This window comes from Drosophila gunungcola (assembly GCF_025200985.1).
Source record: "Drosophila gunungcola strain Sukarami chromosome 2R unlocalized genomic scaffold, Dgunungcola_SK_2 000013F, whole genome shotgun sequence".
Taxonomy (NCBI): domain Eukaryota; kingdom Metazoa; phylum Arthropoda; class Insecta; order Diptera; family Drosophilidae; genus Drosophila; species Drosophila gunungcola.
Window position 1 is genome coordinate 732,639 of NW_026453171.1, and position 21,389 is coordinate 754,027.

Here is a 21,389-nt window from a genome sequence, read left to right on the forward strand (position 1 = left end):
TTACATTTTGATTTTTGAGTATGGAATGCTTCCAACTGAAAATGGTTTGAATTTCCCGCACATAACAACAGCGATGGTAAGGTATAAACGGGCTAAAGTTTTTTCCGGTGCTTCTTTCATGGGCACACAATTTGAATTTATAGATTTAATATATCACGTAACATCTATAAGAATTTATTAACTTTCATCATAAGTTGTTTATTCCTGGTTGAATTTGTATGTAAATAAAATCAATAGCTAATTTAAATAGCTAAATGATACATTTTTATTAAACTTTAATATTTATATAGCTAAGAATTTCAATTGCAAGCATTCTTTAACTTTGTTTTAGTATGACGCTGTGCATTTGCAAACACATTGTGTACTAGCAGCTTTAAAGTAGGCAAACAATTTTGCAGCACTTTCAAAAGTACTACTTTTTCAAAGCAGCCACAAAGTATGCAATAACTTTGGGGAATTCGCCCACTTGATTGTATAAATGGAAGAGTGCGTTTAAAAATTTATTTTTCTATTTAATTAACATATAACACTTAACGCTAGAGTTGTTTATTTTTATTTTTATTTTTGTATTTTTTTTGTCATTTTTTCGTAGCTAATTGTTTTTTTTTAGCACAACTGTCAACCCTATATTGCAGCTCTCTTGGATCACGCTCTTGGCTTTCACCTACTCTTTGGCGCTCTTACCACCACTTATCCAAGTCGCTTTTGACGTGACTTTCGCACCTTTTTTTGCTCTCTCTGTACCTCTCTCTCTCGTTTATAGCCGGTCCAACATTAGCCGGCGAGTGAAGAAGAAGCAGAAATAGAATTGAAATATAAGTAAGCGGAATGCAAAATACTTTTCCTTTGGCGCCTTCCTGCTCACAAATACAGTGGTATTTTTATATAAAAACAGAAAAAAACGCTATACTCTCATATGCCTGCCTCCAGACTACCGACTACCCACTATTCACGGTTCTTTTTGAAAATAAGGTGCTTACACAAAAGAGTTACATATTTTATACTATAGACTTAATATATTTTAAAACATAATATAACTTTCTCATAACAAATTATTTTAAATTTAACAAAAAGAATAAATTTCAGTAAATATTTTGAATATGATGTTTTATATTCATCCAGTTAGTTAGGTTCATTCTTGCTCAGTTGTTCAAATAGTTAAACTTAAAGCTACTCCGTTGTTTTGTGGAAAGATTGTTCAATTTTTGCACGAACACAATATACCCTTTTATTGTGCAAGTAGCGGGTATAATAAATCTCCCACCGGCTTTTTCTGTGGTGGCCAACGACGTCGACCGCGTCGTCGACTGCGCTGCCCGTGTCTCTGCATTGGCATTTAGGCATTTATGCCCACGGCAGTCGAACGGTCGCTTCAGATTCTCGTCATCGCTCGTGAAAGGCGCACCGCAAACGCCGCTCTCGTTCTCGAATTCAGTGTGAAAGCTCAGCCACCCACCGTCAACGCCCGCCGGAAAAACTTCGCGAGTGCCCCAATCGAGTTTACCTAAAAGAAAACCCCGCAGTTAATCCATAAATCCTAACAAAATGAGCAGTAAGTTGGGCCACACCGAAATCCAAAGCAAATGCATAAAAATGAAAAAAAAGAAAAGCAAAGAAAGAAGAGAGTGTGTGTGTGTGTATGCATGGCTAAAGGCTGGAAACTGAAAATCGAAAGAAAATAAAAGAAAAGCCTGCCCTAAGTTAAAGCTCCATTGGCGTTTCCTGCTAATAAACCAACCAATCGCCATTTCTCCCATATTTCATAACACTCGCTTCTGGGAGGAGTTATGCAAAATCGAAATCAAAATCAAAATCCGAATCAAAATCATAGCGATAATCGCATTACTATAATATATTTATAAATCGAGCATAGAGCGGCGACGGCAGAGTGTGGCGACGACCTTTACTGACCTTCACTAGCATTTGCTCAGCCCACAGCCCCTCACCACCCCCCGTTTCATCGCTCTCAGGGCCGTTAGAGTGTAGGAAAACATTTAAAAAAAACAAAACCATTGCATTGGGAACCTCTGGCTGCCTGGCATATTTGTTTGTTTATGAAAAGTTTGTGAACAAAATGCTGATAACGTGAAGCTCACATAACCTTCAATGAGCGGGAAGAGCTCCGAAGAGAGATTGATAGAGCTTTTCTTAATGTTATGTTGAGAGAGAGCCGCGTTTTGTTGTGATTTAACACATGGATTTGCGCTTTGTACCTGTCGTAGCATTCCGGTGACCCAGTAATACTACGTAGCGCCATTAGCTGCGCCTTATCAGCTGCATGCCTTATCAGCGGATTATGTCTTTCCGCATCTGCAGCTCATTGAGATTAGCAGCCCATTAAGGGATGCACTTCGCCTTGCCATTTTCACACGCGTTCGCTGACGTCCGGCGATCATGTTTGAAGCACCTCCCATATATTATTCACCCTCTATATGTACACTCCGTAGATGATTTTCTATTTTTAAGTTTCGCCTGTATATGTATGGGTCGGAATTATGGCTGGCGACAGGCGCTAACAAGTTTTGTGTGTTCGAAAATAACATTATTTTTTCTCGAAAACTTTTCCACGCCCGAGAACATTCTTTTGTGTCGCATCGCCCACTAAAATTCTCGGATATATCATCATTTCTCTTGCCTTGGAATATCCATTAAATCTGCACGGATTTATGCCCGCATTTATCATCAACCTACGGCAGCTGCCTTTAATTTTCAGCCCGCAGGGATTTCCAGCATCTCGCGTTTCGGTCACCCCCTCGTCCTCGATGGTGATTCAATTTCTAAAACTGCTGCGTTGCCTGTACCGATCCAATGCATCGCCTACCAGCAGACACAATCTCATTTCATTTCACATTGGCGGGGCTATTTTTAGTGGCCTGCTCTTTCGGATACAGAATCGGAATCTACAAGATACACACTGCCTGCTGAGGTTTCCCGCAGAACTTGTTCCGCGCCTTGCACTCGCCAATTTGTGCGTTGGTGTCGCCGATGTTCCCCGATCCCCCCAAACCACCACTCCCTTTGGCATATCTCAATATGCATTTTCCCCTAGTACAGTCCAACACGGGTAACCGAAATTTCCTAGAACTTACAGGACCATACAAAGTGTTTTACCAGCAAGATTCAGGAAAATATATTTTGTAATAGATGTTTAATATTTAGATGATTTCTGTTTTACTTATACAAAATAAACTTTTAAAAGAGAATTAGTTCATTTATGTTTTTAAAGGATTTGCGGAAAAAATAACAGAAATGTTTTCTCTTACGATTATAACAAATAAATATTTCAATACTTTACCTTTGTGGTGACATAAAAAAACATGTAAATTTATAAAAATATTATTAGTAACTTACCTCTCTTTTAAAACATATAAAAATTGTTTCTTGGATCTTTTACCTCGCAATAAGAACATCTGGTTATAAGTCGATGTAAAATATACATATGTCAGATTTCGAGGTTACCCAGGTTTGACTGTACTTGATTTCTTATGCGCCGGCTGCAAATTATCGCGATGTTTTAATGGGGACCCTGACAAACGGGTTTCGGGAGGGCACAGGATGTCTCCCTCAAGGTCTCGGCTTCCCCATTCATCTAATTGGTGACCCCATTAATGGCGGTGACTGGCGTTAATCTGATCTGGGCCTCTTCACACTCCAACGGGCATGTCAGTCACTTGACCCAGACCCAAGAGCTCATCCCAACCCACGACCTCCAACCCTTTTACACACTCGCTTTGGCGGGGCTCTTTATCAGCTTTATTGTGCTCCCGTTATACGCATCTGATAAAAGCGGGGTTGCAGAAACCAAGGCGCAAACTCTGCTCAAAAAAGAGAGTGTCTAAGAGAGAGAGCTTTCTTTTAAAGAGAGTAGCTTATAGTTCTCTCTTTTACACTGCCAAAAAACAAAAATAATTTTTCCACCTAAGCTGTCACCTAAATTGCTAATTTACTTATTTTTAAGTTTACGTTCTAAGGAAAATGTTTAAGGAAAATGTCGCGACGCATTCATTTTGACAATTTCAACAGATGTTAAATGTTTATATTTAGACCAAGTGTTTATTTTATTTTGTTTAAATCGTTAAATTTATGACGATTGCTAAAATTCTTTTTCACCGTTTTCCCCCATAAGTTTTATTGTTTTGTGAAATTTGTTGTCATTTTGCACACATCCGGTAAGTCAGAAGTTAATAAGATCCATTCTGGTTTTGCCGAAAGTAAATGATTTCATTTTTATTTTAGGCTCAACGAATCATTTCACAAGCACACTCGCAAATAGAAAAGAAAGCATCTGTGTATCTTTCACCCGCACACACAAAACACAGACACACTCACACACACATTAAAGAATTCGGCGGAGGATAAATATCATGCTGGGCTCAATCCAAATCAAGATCAGGCTAGCGAATGCATTTGAATGGCGCTGATTAGACCGTTGTGCAGCAGCTATTCATCAGAATGCGCATCCGTATCTGTGTCCGCATCCGTATCTGAATGCGAGAAGGTAGTTGTTGTTTTCACCTACTTTTTGTATCCTACGCTTGACAGTTCCTTTTCAGTTCGCTTCTCTAAAACCCAACAACATGTATACAGACCTCTAATCTGACATTTAACCTGACTAAAGAAAAGTACCAAGTATATATATAGACACACTTGTATATATACCTATATATTTTCTATATGATTCGTAGCAGTAATACCCGAATAATATTGTTCTAAACTCCATTTAATTGTCAATAATCAAAATTGGAAATAAAAAATAATCTTATGTTTTATATATTTTAACTCTAATGAATTTTTAATTTTCAACACAGCAAGACTGCATGGTTTAACAATTTATAAATACTACCAAGAACGGGGAGAGAATTTCAACAAAAATTCACTTGTAAATTGTGTACCATACAGATTCCAACCTAATCTAGTCAAAACTAATTCCCTATCGTGTGTGAAATGTGCACAGAAAAAAAGCTCATAGTCGCTACTTAATCATGTATATATTAGGATATGCCAACGCCATGAATAATTATCTATAGCTTTTGCCCAACTAAATGCCAACTACGCAAAATTCTAATTGCCCGTTTGGACGCGCCTGAAATATGCTCTGCTCGATTTTGCCAATTCTTTATGATTTTTTTTTTGCAATTTTTCCGCTCTAACAAAGCAAATGAAATTTGGATGCATGTGGGCGCCGCGTGCCCCGCCCACTGCTGACGCAGTTGGAGATCTGCACACACCACTTGTACAAACATACATATGTATCTGTTCTCTTTCAAATGGGGAACCTGAAAAATCGCTTGTTTATTTATAATCCATAACCATTTTTTGCTGAATCCGAAACTAATAAATACACTGCGAGTTCCCAGCCAGCTGCTGCAGTGAAACGTGCAATGTAACAATGACTTTTGAATTGTAACCCAATTAGTATCTGGGTCTGAAGTCTTATCTCTGGAATATCTATAGCGTTTAATTTGCATCTCTATCTTTGTCCCTCTCGTCCCGAATAGAGTTCGCTTGGGTGACGCTGACGACAAATGACACGTACTCACTGGGTGCCTTGGTTTTGGCCCACTCTTTGAAGAGGGCCAAGACCGCCCACCAGCTGGCCGTCCTGGTCACGCCCACCGTCTCGCAGGCGATGCGCGACAGACTGAAGGAGGTGTACAACGTGGTGCAGGAGGTCAATGTGCTCGACTCACAGGACGCCGCCAATCTGGCGCTGCTCTCCCGCCCCGAACTGGGCGTGACCTTCACAAAGTTGCACTGCTGGCGCCTCGTGCAGTTCGAGAAGTGCGTCTTCCTGGATGCCGATACATTGGTAAGATATGGGCAATGGGAAAAAATATACCATTTAATATTTATTGACGGGCATTAGTTTTTAACTCTATTTGACTCTTCTGAACTTAATTAACCTCAGAGCCTGATCAGATGTGATCTTAAATCAATCCGTTAAGAAATAATAACAAAAATATCATATGTACAAAGATATCATTGTGAAATATTTATTTTATCACATAATTTCTAATGGAATAAATTCAATCTTGTTGAGCACAAAAGACATAAAAATTCAATTTGTAAAATAAAAATATATTTATACATAAAACTTAAGTGATAAAGACCAGATTGTGAAAACATTTTTTTAATCAATCATTTTCGATGTTATTATAATCCTTTTGTCTTAGCTCATATTTTTTATATTGGTTTGAGATAAAAATAATTGACAATTTTAAATTTGAGAACATTGTATTTTTCAAAATTAAATTTAACTGATTGATTTAGGTTGTTCATATCATTCGATGGTTTACAATTCTAAAAATTTGTACTAAGTAAATCAGTAAGTCATTACAGATGTGCTGAAGAATGTAGGTCTTAACACACTTAATTTATTTAAGTAATGAATTTCCGATTAAAGATTAATTAATTATTTTAATTAAATTACTTCGTTTACAATTTTAATGTTGAAGTCACGATGATAATTTTGTCTGTATCTCTCAGCCAGTTACTTTGAGAAATCCATATACCTATACCATATACCATGAATAACAAGATCATTAGTAAATCGAATTAGAGTAGATCTCATTTAAATATTATATATAATTATTATATTCTTTTAAAATATCTAAACCAAGAATTTTGTACTTTTCTCATAGGTTTTGCAAAACTGCGACGAGCTGTTTGAGCGCGAGGAACTGTCGGCCGCTCCCGATGTGAGCTGGCCGGACTGCTTCAACTCCGGCGTGTTTGTGTTCAGACCCAGCGTGGACACCTTCACCCAGATCACAGAGTTCGCCGTGAAGAACGGCAGCTTCGATGGTGGCGACCAGGGCCTGCTGAACCAGTTCTTTGCCGACTGGGCGACGGCGGACATTAAGAAGCATTTGCCATTTGTTTACAATGTGACGGCCTATGCCTCGTACTGCTATCTGCCCGCATTCAAACAGTGAGTTTCCCTATCTCTAGATGGCCAAGCAACCAGTAACCAGTTTGTAATATACTTTACGCTTACAGGTTCAGAGATAAGATTAAGATTTTGCATTTCGCCGGCAAGCTGAAGCCCTGGCTGATTCAGTTCAACTCCGAGACAAAGGTGGCCAGCGTTTCCTCGGACTATGCCCATGCCCAGGATCTGATTCAGCTGTGGTGGAACATCTTTTGTGAAAACGTGATTCAGTCCCTGTCCACCGAAATGGTAAGTTCCCTCCGTGGGCTATTTGCAACTGGAATCTTCTACCCTTTGGCGATTTACAGCATTACTTCTGCCCCCCCTACAATCAGACCGAACTCTTATGTCTCCCCCTGTTGTTGCAAGCCATACTAAAGCTAACCAAAGAATTTTATTGTTTAACCCAATGTATTTGCTCCCAAAAACCCCCTGCTTCGTTTCTTAACCCGCTAATCGCAAGCAAACGCCAGGAAGAGTTGCCAATGATCGGCCCGAGGGAGCGATAGCCCACGGGCCCAGTACCGAGGTAAGCAGATCTCCAATTGTCGAACCATCTCGCACCAGATCTGTACAGACCCTGAGCACTCCCCTGTGTAAATATTCTTAATTATAACTCAAATATTTATTTATTTATTTATTTATCCATCTTTCTGTGTGCGCCGAGTAAATAACCCAAGCAAACAAATTCAAATTCGATCTATTTGCTATTTCTTGCCGATAGCTGACCTCGTTATCGTTTCACTTTTCGCCTCTTCTATCTATTCACTTTAACGTTCTGTTCTTTGACTTCGTTTTCATTATTTTTTTTGTTTCGGTTTCCAATTCTCTGTTGATTTTTCCTCGATTAGCAGCCACGCCCCAAAGTAACCCATTTTTTATTTGTGTTTTCTTCTGCTATTTTGGCCCCCCAGACAGACAGACAGACAGACAGACAGACAGACGTACGGACCGAATCTCAATTGGGTCTCTTTTAATTTATATCTTTTGTATTTTTTGTAATATTTGTCCAACTGTGTGTGTCTCGTGTGTGTGTGTGTGTGCTCGTCTCAGTGTTCACTTTCTTTCTGTTTTTTTTTCTAATTTGCAACGATTTGGCCGAGAGCCAGGAAAATGTTTCGGTTTACGCCATCGATAGATGGAAATGATTGAAGATGGTCGATGGTTGGGGGTGATGCCAGAATCATTAGGTATATATCCCATAACACAAGCCAACACACACACACACACACTCACATTCAGGGGGATCTCCGTTTTTGTAACCCTCCACTTTTTACCTTTTTTTTTTGTTTGTGCCGTTCGGTTCTTTATTTTGCAAATTGATTTACTATTCATTTACTCTTTATTTTCCAACTCTCGCTCTCCTATGTTGCGCATTCTGTAAATAAAAACTTGCCATATAAAATTCGTGGACTGCATTTGTCGTGCATTAAACTCTATCTATCTAACATCGTCTCAGTGCCTTTGCCTAAATCTAATGCACTCGCAAAGCGAATCCGCGGCGGATGAGCAGCATCAGCGGCAGCAGCATGAGTACTACCAGCAGCAGCAGCTGCACCACCAACTGTTGCATGTGCGCCAGTTCCGCGATCCTTGGGCAGATTACTATGAGAATCTGGAGAAGGAGCAGGAGCAGGAGCAGCAGCAGCACCACCACCAGCACCAGCACCACAATCCCAGCCAGAATCACAGCCAGGACAATTTGAATGCGAATGCAACTGAGACTGCGAATGCGAATGCAAATGAATATGCCACTGAGTGGCAACATGACGATGCATGCCACCCACCCTCGTCGCCGACTCCTCCACCACAGTCCTACAATGCCAATGCCAATGCCAATGCCACTGCCAATGCCGAAGACTTTCCATCCGTAGATGTGAATAGCAATGAGCTAAACATTTCACATCCACCTGAACATGCCACCTCAGCCACTGCCATTGCCACTGCCAACGCCACGCCCACTGCCACGCCCACGCCCACGCCCTCGCCCACGCCTCATCATTCCGTGCATAGTCAGACAGTAGAAAAAGCGACAAGCCACCAACAAGAACATGAAGTTGCAGCCACAGCGCAGCCTGAGGTAAAGGCAATCAATCCAATACCGGCCCAAGAACTACACAGAAAAAAATATCCTTATCGTTTCGATTTATATTCCATAGGATGCTAACAAAATAATTAAACTTTGAATTTTTCTCAAATTCACTTTAAAAACTTTTGTTAATGCTTAAAAACAAACTGTATTGAAATACGAATAGAAATTTAAAGGAATTCAAATGTAAATACGAAAATATCTTAAAATATTCATAACTACATAAAAAAAAAAACAATTTTTTATGTAAAATCTGTAAAAAGCAAAGCTGAAATCTGATCGAAACTATGTTTTGTTCTGTGTAGAAGGCTTAATCTCAAATTCCCAACAAAAAACCAGCATCGGATATGGGTGTGCAAGTGTACAAGTGCTAGTGCAAGTGGTAGTGATATTGTAATGCCCTGGTTTTCGTCTAGTCACTGTTTTGCATACGAATTGTCATTGTCGTCGTCATTGTCCTTCGGTCATCGTTCATTGTTTCTCATGGTCCTTGGTTCTTGGTCCTTGGTCCTTGGTACCGGGTTCAACGTTGTGTTTGTGGCCTGGATGAGGGCATTTGTTGATTTATTATTAGTTGGCCTGGCACCTGGTCAAGCATAAATGTAAATTGAAAATGGTGAGCTCGCTCGTCATTACAGCACCATCATCATCAACATCACCATAATCATCTTCATCATCTTGAGATGCAGCAGCAAAGCAGGCACTTCATCCTCGTGTTGCATGTGCTCACCTCAGCCACCTCCCAGCATTCCGCCCACTTTCACATAGTAATCTGCCAGAGAGTTGCTGGGACACGAGTTGCAAACGTAAGCAGTCGCTGTGCAGCGCGTCGTATACTTGATTTATGCCTCGAGTAGCACTCTGTTGTCATATTAATCATACGCCCTGTGCACCGTAACTAACATCTCAATGTTGTCAACCGTTCGTCTGCGTCTACTAGTGCTAATAAATGTTTAATCCGTAGTGCATGAACTACCCGAAACACCAACACCCCACCCGCCCCCCTCTTCTTTAATGGTAACAGAATTAATAAATCCATTTTGCATATTTTCAGGCGGGACTGGCTGGTGCTCTGTCTCAGCTGCGTATCGGTGAGCAACGCACTCCCGAACAGGAGGACTACGAGAATCAGATGCGCCGCCAGTGCTGGGAGTCTGGACAGATCGACTACTCCGGAGCCGATTCCTTCGAGAACATCTGGAAGAAGATCTCGCAGACGCTGGACAAGAAGTCCGACAAGGAGACCGAAGAAACTGGTAGCTCATAGATACAAAACCGAATCTGAACAAAACAAAACAAAACAAAACAGAAACAAGCAAACCAGAACAAACAAATGCAAATCGTTCGATTTTCGTCGTTTTGTTGTCTTTTTTTGTTAAACACACACACACTCAGCCCCCTCTAACCCCAAACCCCAAGTAAACGCACACACAGACCAGACTCATACACACACACACACACACAGTCGTAATTCCCAAGGCGAACTGTGGCCAATGTCAAGGAGCCCCCCGGTCTAATTGAGATTTAAGGTTCAGCACAAAATGTGTTGTCGAAACAAATTCTTCAGAGTGACATAAATGCAATTTTTATTTGCCCCCGCACACATATCGTTAAAAAGAAAGACAGAGATGGAGAGCAGGGAAAAAAACGAACGCACAGAAATTTTAATTAAGTTTTCAAATTAAACTTTTTGCACTGCTGCTGCTGCTGCTGCTCTCGACAAACGTGATGTGTTGCGATACGTTGTGTGTGTGTGGGCGACACACTTGGCGCAGTTGCCCCAATCTCTCGCCCCCAATGCTCCTTCCCTAAAAGAACACTTGGCCTGGCCACAAACTTTTACACTTCATTGTATTTTAATTGAAAATTTTGTACTTTCGCCCTCTCCTGTGTTAACCGATTTATAACGATGACTTTTTAGCTCATCTGCATCGAAATTCATTGCCAATACCTGCCCCTTTCCCACTTTCCCCACATATGTACATATGTTTTTCCCCATGAATAAAAACCAAACCAAACAATGAGTGTATACAATAACTCTAGAAAAGATAAACGAAAACAATTTAAAATAAAGTGAAAATCAAAACTGAAATTGTAGCCAACCATTTGTGGCTATTGTGTACATGTTTCTGCCTGTGTGTGTGAGTGTGTGTGTGTGCGAACTGCCCCGCCCCCTTTTTTGCGCCCACTCTTCGAATCGAATTCGAGCTGAGTGTTAAGTGTTTTGTTTCAATTGTTTTGGCAGCCAAACTTTTCTATCTATATACGTTTATACCATTTATGTTATAATTTACTATTTGCAAATATTGTCTTAATATTTATTCGAGAACAACAAGAACAAAGAAACCCCCAACAACAAGAACAAGAACAACACAAACAAATTTTCAATTTAAGAAACTCTGTTTTTAAATGTGCATTTTTATTTTAGCCCTAAGTTGCGCTCTTCTCGTACGTTTTGTCACCTTTTCAGTTGTGTATTTTAAGCCATCTTAGCCATGGGAAGCCACGGGTCTAGGCCAAAAGGTCTTAGAGCCATCACGTAGCCATAAGAGCCAGCACCATTCACCCATCGCATCTCAGTCACCATCAGCATCAGCATCAGCATCCCAGCATCACAGACGATGTAGCTGAATTCGAATTAAAACTACTGTCTCCTCGTTACCCCCAAACCACATTTGCAGATAATGATAACGATAGTGACCCTCCTGCTAACCTACTAAGCTATGATCAATTGCTAAACGAAACCGCCAGCAAACTGCTGCATCCGCCTGAGAAATCCGCACCTTCGCAGGCGATAAAAACGAAACAGCCGCAAACTAACAATGGGAACGGGAATGGCAAGGGGCAGCCGCAGCTTGACCAGCCACGCCCCTCTGCCCGCCCTAAAACCGCAGCAACTAACGCTTCAACTCCTTCAGCCACCTCCTTAAAGCAGAGTCCACAGATGCGACAGGAAAAACCGGAACCACAGCCACAACCGCAGCCAGCACAGCACATCACGGTGCCGGCAGGAAGTGGAAACGGCGGCGTCTCGAAGAACAGCAAACAGCGGTCCGCCCGCAAGTTCAAATAGCAATTACTGAAGCTGCTGATGCACTACAGCTGCCTGCCAAACCTGGCGTGTCGCTCCAAGTCGTATTACCGGCGGCTGGAACCGAATCTGGATACCGAACCCCAACCCGTGCACGTCTAAACCCAGCGATTAATTGACAAATCCAAGAAAGTACAAAGCGTATGCAACGATGAATGCTGTAAAAATTGCTTAGCAGGCGGCTCTTAGACGGTGAACTTACAGTTTACAAGGTTTCCAGTTATCCCAAGTATAAATAAGTCAATTTAAATTTTTCGTAATATTCGATACAACGAAAAGGACTTCGGTTAAAGTAAATATTGGTAGGAAATAAAATATGAGTTTAAGTGACTTTGAAAATGCTAATAGTGAACTGAACAAAATGAGTGTAAATTAATGTGTCGTATGAAAGAAAAGTATATGATAGGATTAGGATTGAACTTTTATTTTTCAAACTTTGATGCTTAAATTAGATAGTCAAAATTAAGAAATTATTAAATATGAAAAGTGTTAACTGCCTTATTTTACTTAAAGCTATATACAATTGGAAAATAATTATCATATAATCACGACTGTCTTTGAAATCGTCTAAGAGCCACTTGATTAACCCGAATGCCAGGCTGCCTTACTGAGGAAACCCACGCAATATCGTAGATTTAGCGTAAGATAAGACAAAAGCTAATACTAGACTTAGGCCGCAAGTGCTTTGGATAACCCTAGACGCAAACACACACTCAAGAGCTTGGGATGGTCGTAATATACAGCCTTATATACCAAATACTATACACACAATGCATCCACACACCACAGAGCTTCTGACCTCCGCGGACATCGAAGATGGTAAGGTGGAGTTCGACAAGGCCACGGGAGCCAGCACCACGTACAAGCTGATCGAGGGTGGCTACGAGGTGATCACCACCAGCCCCCAGCCCAATGGAACCGTCAAGACCCAGGTGCGCACCTTCTGGGACCCGAAGCCCGTTAGCGAGGAGGACCTGGTAAAGGAGCAGCAGAACAAGAAGCTGGTCCAGAAGCGTCTCGGCAAGGAGATCCGCATCGATGAGCGCACCACCATGCTGACCCGCGCCATCGAGGGAGGTTACGAGGAGGTGTACACCACCGTCAACGAGGACGGAACACGCAGCATGCGCACCAAGACCTTCTACGACTCGGTTCCCACGGAGGTCGACGACAACACCGCCGCCAAGTTGAACAAAACAAGAAGAACGTGACCAGGAAGTCGTCGGTGGACTCCACCGATTCCACGGAGTCCTCCCGCCGCATCGTCCAGAAGCAGCAGAAGAACGTGGTGCAAAACTACCAGGACCAGCAGTCCAACACCACTACCACCTCGGAGCGAAGGGTGTCCGTGACGCAGAACATCGAGATCACCGAGAACAACCGCACCGTGCGCAAGAATTCGCTGCAGGAGCAGAATGTCAAGGCCATCACCTCCACCTCGAACACCTCGACCATCGACAGTGGCAAGAAGCAGAAGAAGAAGCCCAAGTCCTCGGCTCCACCACCACCCGCTGACTTCTTCCAGAACGACACGACCTCTGTTGCGTCCAAGCGAGTGCCCGGCGGAGTGGAGTACACCTACTCCACGGAGCTGGAGTCCGGCAAGACCATCACCACCTCGAAGACCGTCTATGAGGAGGAGGAGGTGGAGCTCACCGAGGAGGAGATCCGGCAGTACAAGAAGACCCTGAAGGACGCCGAGAAGCACAAGAACGTGACCACCACTAAGAAACTTAAGTCGGAGTCAGGCACCAAGAAGATCGTGCCCTCTGAGAACCCCGGCGACGTGACCACCGTGGAGACCATCAAGATCGAAGGTGGCACCGAGTATCACTACACAACCGTGACAGCCGAGGGCATCGTGAAGAAGGCCGTGAAGACCGTGTTCGATCCTGTGCCCAGCAACAAGGCCAATCCCGATGACACCGACGAGGAGGAGATCATCGAGGAGTACGAGGAGGAGATCATCGAGCCCGGCGAGAAGAATGTCAAGACCATCGAGACGATCAAGCAGCTGCCCACCAAGTTCGAGGGTGAGCATACTGGGCATAACCCACCCAATCCTACCAATTCCACTAAATCATATTGTCCAATCATTGCTCGTTCTTTCGCAGAGGAAGTGACCATCACCCATGAGAGGAAGGAGAAGAAGGTAAAGAAGTCCATGGTCATAAGCCAATAGAGATCGCCGCAAGCCCACACTGAAACACACTCAAACACTCATGACACTCATACAACACAAGGCACATCAATCACAAACAAGCTTAAGAAAAGGCCCGAAGACACCAGAAAGGCCCTGCGAAGATCCCAAGCTAATTCTCCTGACCTATTTCAGCATCCAGCTCAGTTAGTTGCGAGCGGTCTTTGCACGCTACTCGTTAGCTTTATTATCAATTACCAGCTGTCTAGTGCCCTAGAAATGTATTACGAAATTATCCAAAATTTATTGCAGAAATCTATCTAACATAATTGTATCCTCTTTTGTTAACAAAAATAAAACACAAGTTTTGGTTCTAATTCCTCTTGGTCTTCTTCCTTGGAGAGCTCTTTGATTTGGAACTTCTTCGGCAGATGTAGAAAAGAACCAGAATTGGCAGGAGAACGAGAGCCACAGCCAACGCAACAATGTCCAGCAGGTAGAACTGGTACCAGGGAAGCTGCACGCCGGCGGACACAAGGTGGGGAGCTCCTTTGTGCTCGATCACATAGTTAATCCAGTACATGGCCGTGTCCATAGCACTTTGCGGTCGATCGCGAAATATCCGTGAAGCCTTCCTCATGTTGTTCCTGAACTTGGGATTCTCAATCAGTTCCAGCAGCATTCCCCGAAGCTCTTCCACCGTTACTGTCCGGTAATCCAGACCCAGGGCATATCCCGCCTTCTTGCCCTGATTGATGTTCATATGCTGGTCACAGTAGACGGGCATTCCTAGTATCGGAATTCCATTGTACACCGCCTCCTGGGTTCCAAAGAGTCCACCATGTGCAATGAACACCTTGACATTCGGATGTGCCAAAATGTCGGTCTGAGGCATCCAACTCTGCACCTTCACATTGGCCGGCAGATTAGGCAGAGTTTCATCCTCGAACTTCCAAAGAACTCGCTGCTTTAGACTGCCAAAGACCTCTAGGAAAATCTTAAGCTTTTCCGGCGGGAGATCGGCACTACGCACCTGTGAGCCTATAAAGGTTTTGATTGTTATTATTGCACTATTACATTAATTGCATCTATCACGCAACACAGTTACCTAAGCTGAAATAAATAGCTCCATGTGTGGCTCCATCCAGGAAGTTCTGGAGGTGCTCTGGCAGCGCCTTTGGGGGCTGAATATGCAGCCCTCCCACTGAGATCATATTATAGGACAAGGGTCTGGCCGAAGAAAGCGGCATGTAGGTGTTCAACAGAATAGCCGAGATATTCCGCTCAAGTTCCTTTACGGTTGGAACCCTATCGAGAAGTTTGGAGAAGTGTTTCCTAAGGACGGCATCCTGGTTGGGGTAGTAGGAGAACTCCCTGCTAAGATCCTCGGCGGCACTAATGGCCACATTTCCGATTCGCTCCCACAGTGTCATGCGATCTGTGTACGGCATATATGCATGCGGTACGTACGACCAGGGAGACACTATTCCAAATAGCTGGCTAAGGTAGTTGGCATGGCCGAATGTCGAGACGGTAATGATGGGAATCTGGTACAGATACCCCAGAATGAGGGCGCCTTCGTTGTAGAACTGTTCTGCCAACAGCAGATCATATTTGCCGACCTTATTTTTATCATTGATTACGGCCTGAATTTCTGGCTGCTCGAACGCAAAGTCCGTGCTGTGCGCACCCATCACATTAACCATCCGCAGGAAGGTGAAATTCGGCAAATCAGTCATCTCCAGAATGCTGTTTTTATTGCTCATCTCCTTAACTGGGAAGCAGAATATTATTAATTTGTACATTTTTTGTAGCGACTTTACCTACTCTCTGGCCAAAAATCGTATTGTGGAATCACAATTTCCCTGTAGTTTGTGCCCAGTTTTTCTTTAGACAAGGAAAAGGGAGTGATGAAAGTAACTTCATGCCCTTGTTTTACCAGCTCCCGGATAATGGCATTGGTCATCATAAAGTGGCTTTTTCCAGGGAAAAAGAAGGCTGCCAGAATGCGGGAGCTAGCACCGAAGTCCAGTTGCTGAAATGCCACCAGGCTCAAGAGCAAAAAGTGCAGAGCACTTTTCAATTTCTGTAAAATATAAATGTTAGCAATATCAATGTGTGCTACTGATCATCCTTAGACCTTGTCTTATCAGTCAACTCTTCATCGGAGGTCTTGAATTTTACTTAACAAATAATCTGGTGTAATAACTAGTAGAATTATTTTCTTAACACATGTTGCATTTTAATTTAATAAAAATTATAAGCTTTCCGGTCAATTAATAAACCAATAAATGAGTTTCATTGACAATTTTGAAAAAAGCTTTGAAAGCTTTCAGATATTTAATCAATTTATTTACAACAAACCATTTTGATTAAGCTTGTTACTCTACAATAGGAACAATCAACAACCGGCTCGCTGGACGATTCTCAAACGACTGCGATAGGTATTGATAGGCCGATTTGTGGGTCTCTAGGTAGCATATGTATGTCAAGAGACCCTTTGAGATTGGCAAAACTAATAATCTGTGTGTGACTCGTGCGGAGAAAGAGGTAGACGTCATGTTCTTGTAATCTATGAATCCCACCGAATTTTATGTAAGCATGATCATGCATTGAAATTGAAAACAAGGTAGATTGTGATAATAAAGATAATATAATGATTGGGAATGTGGTTTTTGGGTTTATTATTTCTTTTTCTTGGTCGTTTAAGTCACTTAAGTTATAAAACAAATAGATCTAAATTATTCATAAATCAATATTTGTAATGCCCTTTGCAATCAGTAAAAAATATTTAATGCATTATTTATTTAGTTTATATATTTATACACAAAATAGATTAAGTACAATGTTTCCACACGTTTAATGAGAATATTACTTTTACTGACATTTCTTATACTCGATTGTTACATTTTGTTTACCAATTAACCTTCAAATATTAATTCCTAAGAGCATTTTAATAAATTCTTCGAACAAATTAGTTTTTCTTAACTTTCCTGTGCTTTCTGTTACTGCCCATCAACAATCTAATGGCAAATAAGAGGGCCAGGATGCCGGTCAAGCCAATGACGGCCACAAAGGCTACCACATCAAGCAGATAGAACTGGAACCAGTTGAGATCGAGGCCTGCGGATCGCATATGGGGAGCTCCTCGATGCCTGATTACATATTCGATCCAATAGACGGCACTTTTGCGGGGCTCCTGCGGTCGATCCCTAAATATGTTTGAGACCCTTTGTACGTTTTCCTTATACGTCGAATTGTGGATGAGTTGGTGCAGGGAGTGTCGGAGGATCTCATCGGTAATCGACTGGAAATGCAGACTGATGGCATAGCCGCCCAAAACGGCCTTGTTCATATTTAGGTGCTGGAACAGAAGTCAGAATTAGTGTCTGGATAGGGTTAAGATGACGCTAACACCCACCTGATCGCAGTAGATGGGTATGCCCAGCATAGGCACGGCGTAGTGCACTCCCTCCTGAGTGCCAAACAGTCCGCCGTGTGTGATGAAAACCTTCACGTTGCGATGGGCCAGAATATCTGCCTGCGGCAGCCACTTCCTCACCATCACATTTTCCGGCAACTGGGTAATGCTCTCGTCCTCGAATTTCCACAGCACCCGCTGCTTGAGTGAACCGAATACCTGGAGGAAGAGTCGCAGCATTTCCACCGGCATATCCTTGCTCTGGACATTGCTGCCCAGGCTGAAGAAGATGGCCCCCTCGGTGGCCCCGTCCAGAAAGGCTTGCATGTCCGGTGGGAGTGCCTTGGGTGGATAGATGTGCATGCCACCCACTGGCACCATGGCATCCACAGTGGGACGTGCCGTGGTCAGCGGTGCTTGACTGTTAAGCAGCATTACTGAGATTTCTCGCTCCATGTGCCTGACCTTTGGCACCACATCTAGAATTTACCTATCTCATGTGGGTTCACTAATAAACCAACGTCGTAACTCACCCAAAACGGGGCCAAAAAACTCCTTGGCCACAGTATCCATTTTGGGAAAATAGTTGAGCAGCCGGTCCATGTCTTCATAGAAGGATACATAGGAGTTGCGCACCCGATCCAGGAAACTCATTCGATCGGTGAAGGGCATAAAACCGTGCGGCACAAAAGACCAAGGCGTAATCAGACCCATCATCTGGCTCATGTGGTTCACGTAGCCCAACGTACTCGTGGTCACCACGGGTATCTTGTAGATGTGAGCCAGGGCCAGAAAGGCCTCCTGATAGAACTGCTCGGCCAGGAGGAGATCAAAGACCCCGTCCGTCTGCTTGGCATGAATGAGAGTCTGAACCTTGGGCTGCCGTAGAGCATGTTCCGTGGTTTTTAGCCCGATAATCTCTAGCATTTTCAGAAAATCATAGTTGTTCATGCGGGTCAGCTCGAACAAGTGCTGGGCTCCGAAGTTCAGCTTAACTGGTTCCAGACGATATTGATGACTGATGATTTGCCAGATGTTCCATAAAAACAACAACACTTACCATCATGCCAGAAATCGTAGACCGGTTCTATCAAGATCTCCGTGTAGTTGCTCCCCAGCTGCTCTTTCTCCAAAGAAAAGGCAGTCACCATGGTCACCTGATGGCCACTTTCGACGAGTTCCCTCATCAAAGCTTTGTGCATCATAAAATGTGATTTGCCTAACCAATAATACAAAATTGGTCAGAAATTATTATATATCTATGCAAGCAAATACAATACCTGGAAACGCATACACGGCCAGTATTTTAGATGTCTCAGCTAATTTTAGCTGGGAATAGAAAGTTCCAGCCAGGAGCAGGGAAAATACTAATACAAATTGCATCCTTAAAACATTAACTGAATCTAAGAACTTGTGAATCCAATGTTTTTTTTTGGTTTAATCCAGGTTTCTCTTATTCTGTTCTTGGCAACAACCTGTTTCCAGTTTTTGTTTACACTATAGGTCCGTTGCTCTTGAGATTAGAAATCCGACTTCACGGTTCTAGCCAGCGCCAAAAACTAAAAGCTATTTTCGCTTGCTCTAATGATGCCAACTCGACTCAAAGTTCATGTTAAACTAGAAAACAATTAAGATTAAATTACAGAAACAAAATAATCAAAAAATAAAAACAACTGGAAATCGTTCGCCGTTCAATAAAGATTGTCGACATTTGTGAAATACAAATTACTTACTTTTGATAAGGTTATTAATGCTTGAACGGCTCCATATATGTAGCATCTGAAACACGTAATCAGTACATACAGTATACGCGACGCTGTTATAAGGAGACTATTAAATTGATGTTCGCGTGCCTGAAAAGCTTTTCACTTGTTTCGTGGAGAAATGACAGATGCAACTGTTTGCACTTCTGAATGAACACTGAACTTGAGCCGCAGTTCGATCATAGTCTTAACTACGATGCAATTCTGATAATTGTATTTATTTGAGTACAAGACTTTGGGGCCCGAGAACGAAATAAAAGCACACCACCTCCACATAAGCTTTCTGAATCGTTTTATTTTTTCATTTTTCAAACGTATTTGCATTTTAATGTGTTTGTCCTTAAATGCTAGGTATTAAGCAATCGATACATTATAATTAAATTAAGTTAAATTAGAACGTATATCCTATAATGCGATTACTTTTCAACGAATCCGCTTTATGTAATTTACATTTCCATATTCGATACAAATTGTTTAAGTTATTCTCGTCTTTATACAAAAATCACATTCGATTCGTTATGTATTCTCCTTGTGTCAGTTTTTGTTATCTATCTTAAAATGTTTTCTTTCGATTTGTCTGAACCATGTTGAAGTTCGATTAAAGTTTTAAGTACTATCTTGATACATGCAATTAACAAACTCCTTCAGCTAGCCGTAGATGAAACATTCTGTGTGTGTGGGCAGCCAGGAATTTCGAATTTCAAATTTTCCATTTTCCAATTTGAACTTTTTTCTGCAGAAACTTGAAGGTGAAGTTTGTGTGGCGAGCAGGCGGCTGATATGAGTTATTAGTCTAGGCCTTAAAGCTAAAGAGCTTAAGTGAAATTCAATTTGCGGTTGTACGTATGCAGGGGGTGGTCATGGTGGTGCGTTGTGGGTGGGTGATATGTATGTGTGCTGAACCCTGTGCGAAAGCTGGGCTAATTGAGGCCAGTCGTCGGGATAAATGACTGAGGCGGAAGCTGCTGCAGTCGGCTCCATTCCATATGGTTGGGCATATGGGTGGGCCACCACCTCGCTCCTCGCTCCTCGTCCTTTGTGTTGCTTTTCCCAAACAAAAAGTAAACAGAAAGAAACATGGGGCTGTGATAAATAATTCCCCGATGACTCCTGCGGTGGCACGTGCCCAGAATCGGCTAGAAATCCAACTCCTGCTCCCTAGATGTACTTGGATATGTAGCGCTTCTGGATGAGTCGGCCGGCCTTGCGCTTCAGTATGGTGAAGCGTATTAACTGCTAATCGCTGAAGTGCGGCGAATGCGGCGGCACACGTGGGTACAGCTGTGAAAAAGGAGTTGGCACTTAGTTCCCTCCCTTTCTGCGTACGTGAAGGCATCTCATCGGCTACTCACCCCCAGGAGGTTGCGGGGCACGTAGCCCTCCTCGCCACCGGCGTTCCGAGCCCACCACCACTCGTTCTCGGCATCGTCGCCCTTGCGCAGCACGATCAGCGGCTCGTTCACGTGGAAGGAGAGCTCGTCGCCGTTCTGGGCCTCGTACGAGAACACGGCGTATACGTCGCCATTGTGCAGGATGCCCAGCTTCTCCTGGATGCCTGTAAGTCAAGGGAAAAACGTTAGAAAAGATAAATGAACAAAAAGGAACGCAATGGTCGAGTGAAACGACTGTTGGATACCATTTACTCAGCTAACCTTTGCAAAAAAAATAGACCGAAAAGTTGTCATTGCAAAATGGATTACGAATGCATTATTTTTACCTCCAGTAATCAGAAGAAAATGGATTACAACCTGGATTACTTTAAAATAGCCATGTCCGCTGTTCGGTCAGCAGCTATTAATTAAATTCAAATGACATTAAAACATGTTATTCTTACTCAAATGTTATTACTTGCTCTTTTAAAAACTCATTTTATAATATTGGTCTCCTGGTGTTTCCATTAAAAACACACAATTAAATTTTGCCTACAGATCAAGGAAACGTCTTTGATACAAAA

The 21,389-nt window shown here is 42.5% G+C and overlaps 5 protein-coding genes across 13 annotated transcripts in view; 2 read left to right on the top strand and 3 right to left on the bottom strand.

Moving 5' to 3' along the window:
* Window positions 1–1,405: 1,405 nt before the first annotated feature.
* Window positions 1,406–12,873, top strand: LOC128256119 (glycogenin-1). 5 transcript variants are annotated; one of them, XM_052986227.1, is made up of 8 exons: window positions 3,430–4,498; window positions 5,499–5,809; window positions 6,642–6,931; window positions 7,000–7,180; window positions 7,395–7,460; window positions 8,391–9,011; window positions 10,075–10,276; window positions 11,702–12,873. In XM_052986227.1, the coding sequence occupies exons 1-8, from the start codon at window positions 4,489–4,491 to the stop codon at window positions 12,091–12,093; spliced, it is 2,073 nt and encodes a 690-aa protein (XP_052842187.1). In that variant the 5' UTR covers window positions 3,430–4,488; the 3' UTR covers window positions 12,094–12,873. The 5 variants fall into 5 exon arrangements, with proteins under 5 accessions (XP_052842183.1, XP_052842187.1, XP_052842184.1 ...); XM_052986223.1 differs by lacking the exons at window positions 3,430–4,498; window positions 11,702–12,873 and adding an exon at window positions 1,406–1,552 and having other exon boundaries at window positions 10,075–11,430; XM_052986224.1 differs by lacking the exons at window positions 7,395–7,460; window positions 11,702–12,873 and having other exon boundaries at window positions 3,438–4,498; window positions 10,075–11,430.
* LOC128256125 (FK506-binding protein 5) lies at window positions 1,406–14,628 on the top strand. Its single transcript, XM_052986241.1, is given in 4 exon segments — window positions 1,406–1,552; window positions 12,901–13,302; window positions 13,305–14,144; window positions 14,226–14,628. Coding segments are annotated over 4 exon segments (1,317 nt in total). The 5' UTR covers window positions 1,406–1,545; the 3' UTR covers window positions 14,294–14,628.
* On the bottom strand, window positions 14,536–16,700 carry LOC128256122 (UDP-glycosyltransferase UGT5). Its single transcript, XM_052986236.1, has 4 exons — window positions 16,616–16,700; window positions 16,079–16,337; window positions 15,360–16,025; window positions 14,536–15,292 (listed from the first exon to the last, which is right to left on the bottom strand). Exons 1-4 carry the CDS (start codon window positions 16,616–16,618, stop codon window positions 14,625–14,627), a joined length of 1,596 nt encoding a protein of 531 aa, XP_052842196.1. The 5' UTR covers window positions 16,619–16,700; the 3' UTR covers window positions 14,536–14,624.
* Window positions 16,701–17,092: 392 nt separating this feature from the next.
* On the bottom strand, window positions 17,093–19,595 carry LOC128256123 (UDP-glycosyltransferase UGT5). Its single transcript, XM_052986237.1, has 6 exons — window positions 19,406–19,595; window positions 18,953–19,289; window positions 18,733–18,891; window positions 18,206–18,667; window positions 17,673–18,151; window positions 17,093–17,615 (listed from the first exon to the last, which is right to left on the bottom strand). Exons 2-6 carry the CDS (start codon window positions 19,053–19,055, stop codon window positions 17,226–17,228), a joined length of 1,593 nt encoding a protein of 530 aa, XP_052842197.1. The 5' UTR covers window positions 19,056–19,289; window positions 19,406–19,595; the 3' UTR covers window positions 17,093–17,225.
* Window positions 19,596–19,710: 115 nt separating this feature from the next.
* Window positions 19,711–21,389, bottom strand: part of LOC128256118 (apoptosis-stimulating of p53 protein 2) — a 37,098-nt gene continuing 35,419 nt past the window's right edge. For all 5 annotated transcript variants that reach the window (XM_052986222.1, XM_052986220.1, XM_052986221.1 and 2 more), the window contains exons 7-8: window positions 20,788–20,990; window positions 19,711–20,716 (exon numbers count right to left, since the gene is read on the bottom strand). In XM_052986222.1, coding sequence (XP_052842182.1) covers window positions 20,672–20,716; window positions 20,788–20,990 — 248 coding nt within the window. In that variant the 3' untranslated portion in view covers window positions 19,711–20,671. The remainder of the gene's footprint in view (window positions 20,717–20,787; window positions 20,991–21,389) is intronic.

Bases quoted from the DNA above. Each gene is read 5' to 3' on its own strand.
- LOC128256119 (XM_052986227.1), top strand. The intron at 7,181-7,394 runs GTAAGTTCCCTC...GCTAATCGCAAG, and splicing joins AGTCCCTGTCCACCGAAATG to CAAACGCCAGGAAGAGTTGC. The intron at 9,012-10,074 runs GTAAAGGCAATC...GCATATTTTCAG, and splicing joins CAGCCACAGCGCAGCCTGAG to GCGGGACTGGCTGGTGCTCT.
- LOC128256122 (XM_052986236.1), bottom strand. The intron at 16,026-16,078 runs GTAGGTAAAGTC...TCTGCTTCCCAG, and splicing joins ATACGATTTTTGGCCAGAGA to TTAAGGAGATGAGCAATAAA. The intron at 15,293-15,359 runs GTAACTGTGTTG...AAACCTTTATAG, and splicing joins AGCTATTTATTTCAGCTTAG to GCTCACAGGTGCGTAGTGCC.
- LOC128256123 (XM_052986237.1), bottom strand. From the start codon at position 19,055: ATGCAATTTGTATTAGTATTTTCCCTGCTCCTGGCTGGAACTTTCTAT. The intron at 18,668-18,732 runs GTAAGTGTTGTT...GTCTGGAACCAG, and splicing joins CTACGATTTCTGGCATGATG to TTAAGCTGAACTTCGGAGCC. The intron at 18,152-18,205 runs GTGAGTTACGAC...GGTAAATTCTAG, and splicing joins GTTTTTTGGCCCCGTTTTGG to ATGTGGTGCCAAAGGTCAGG.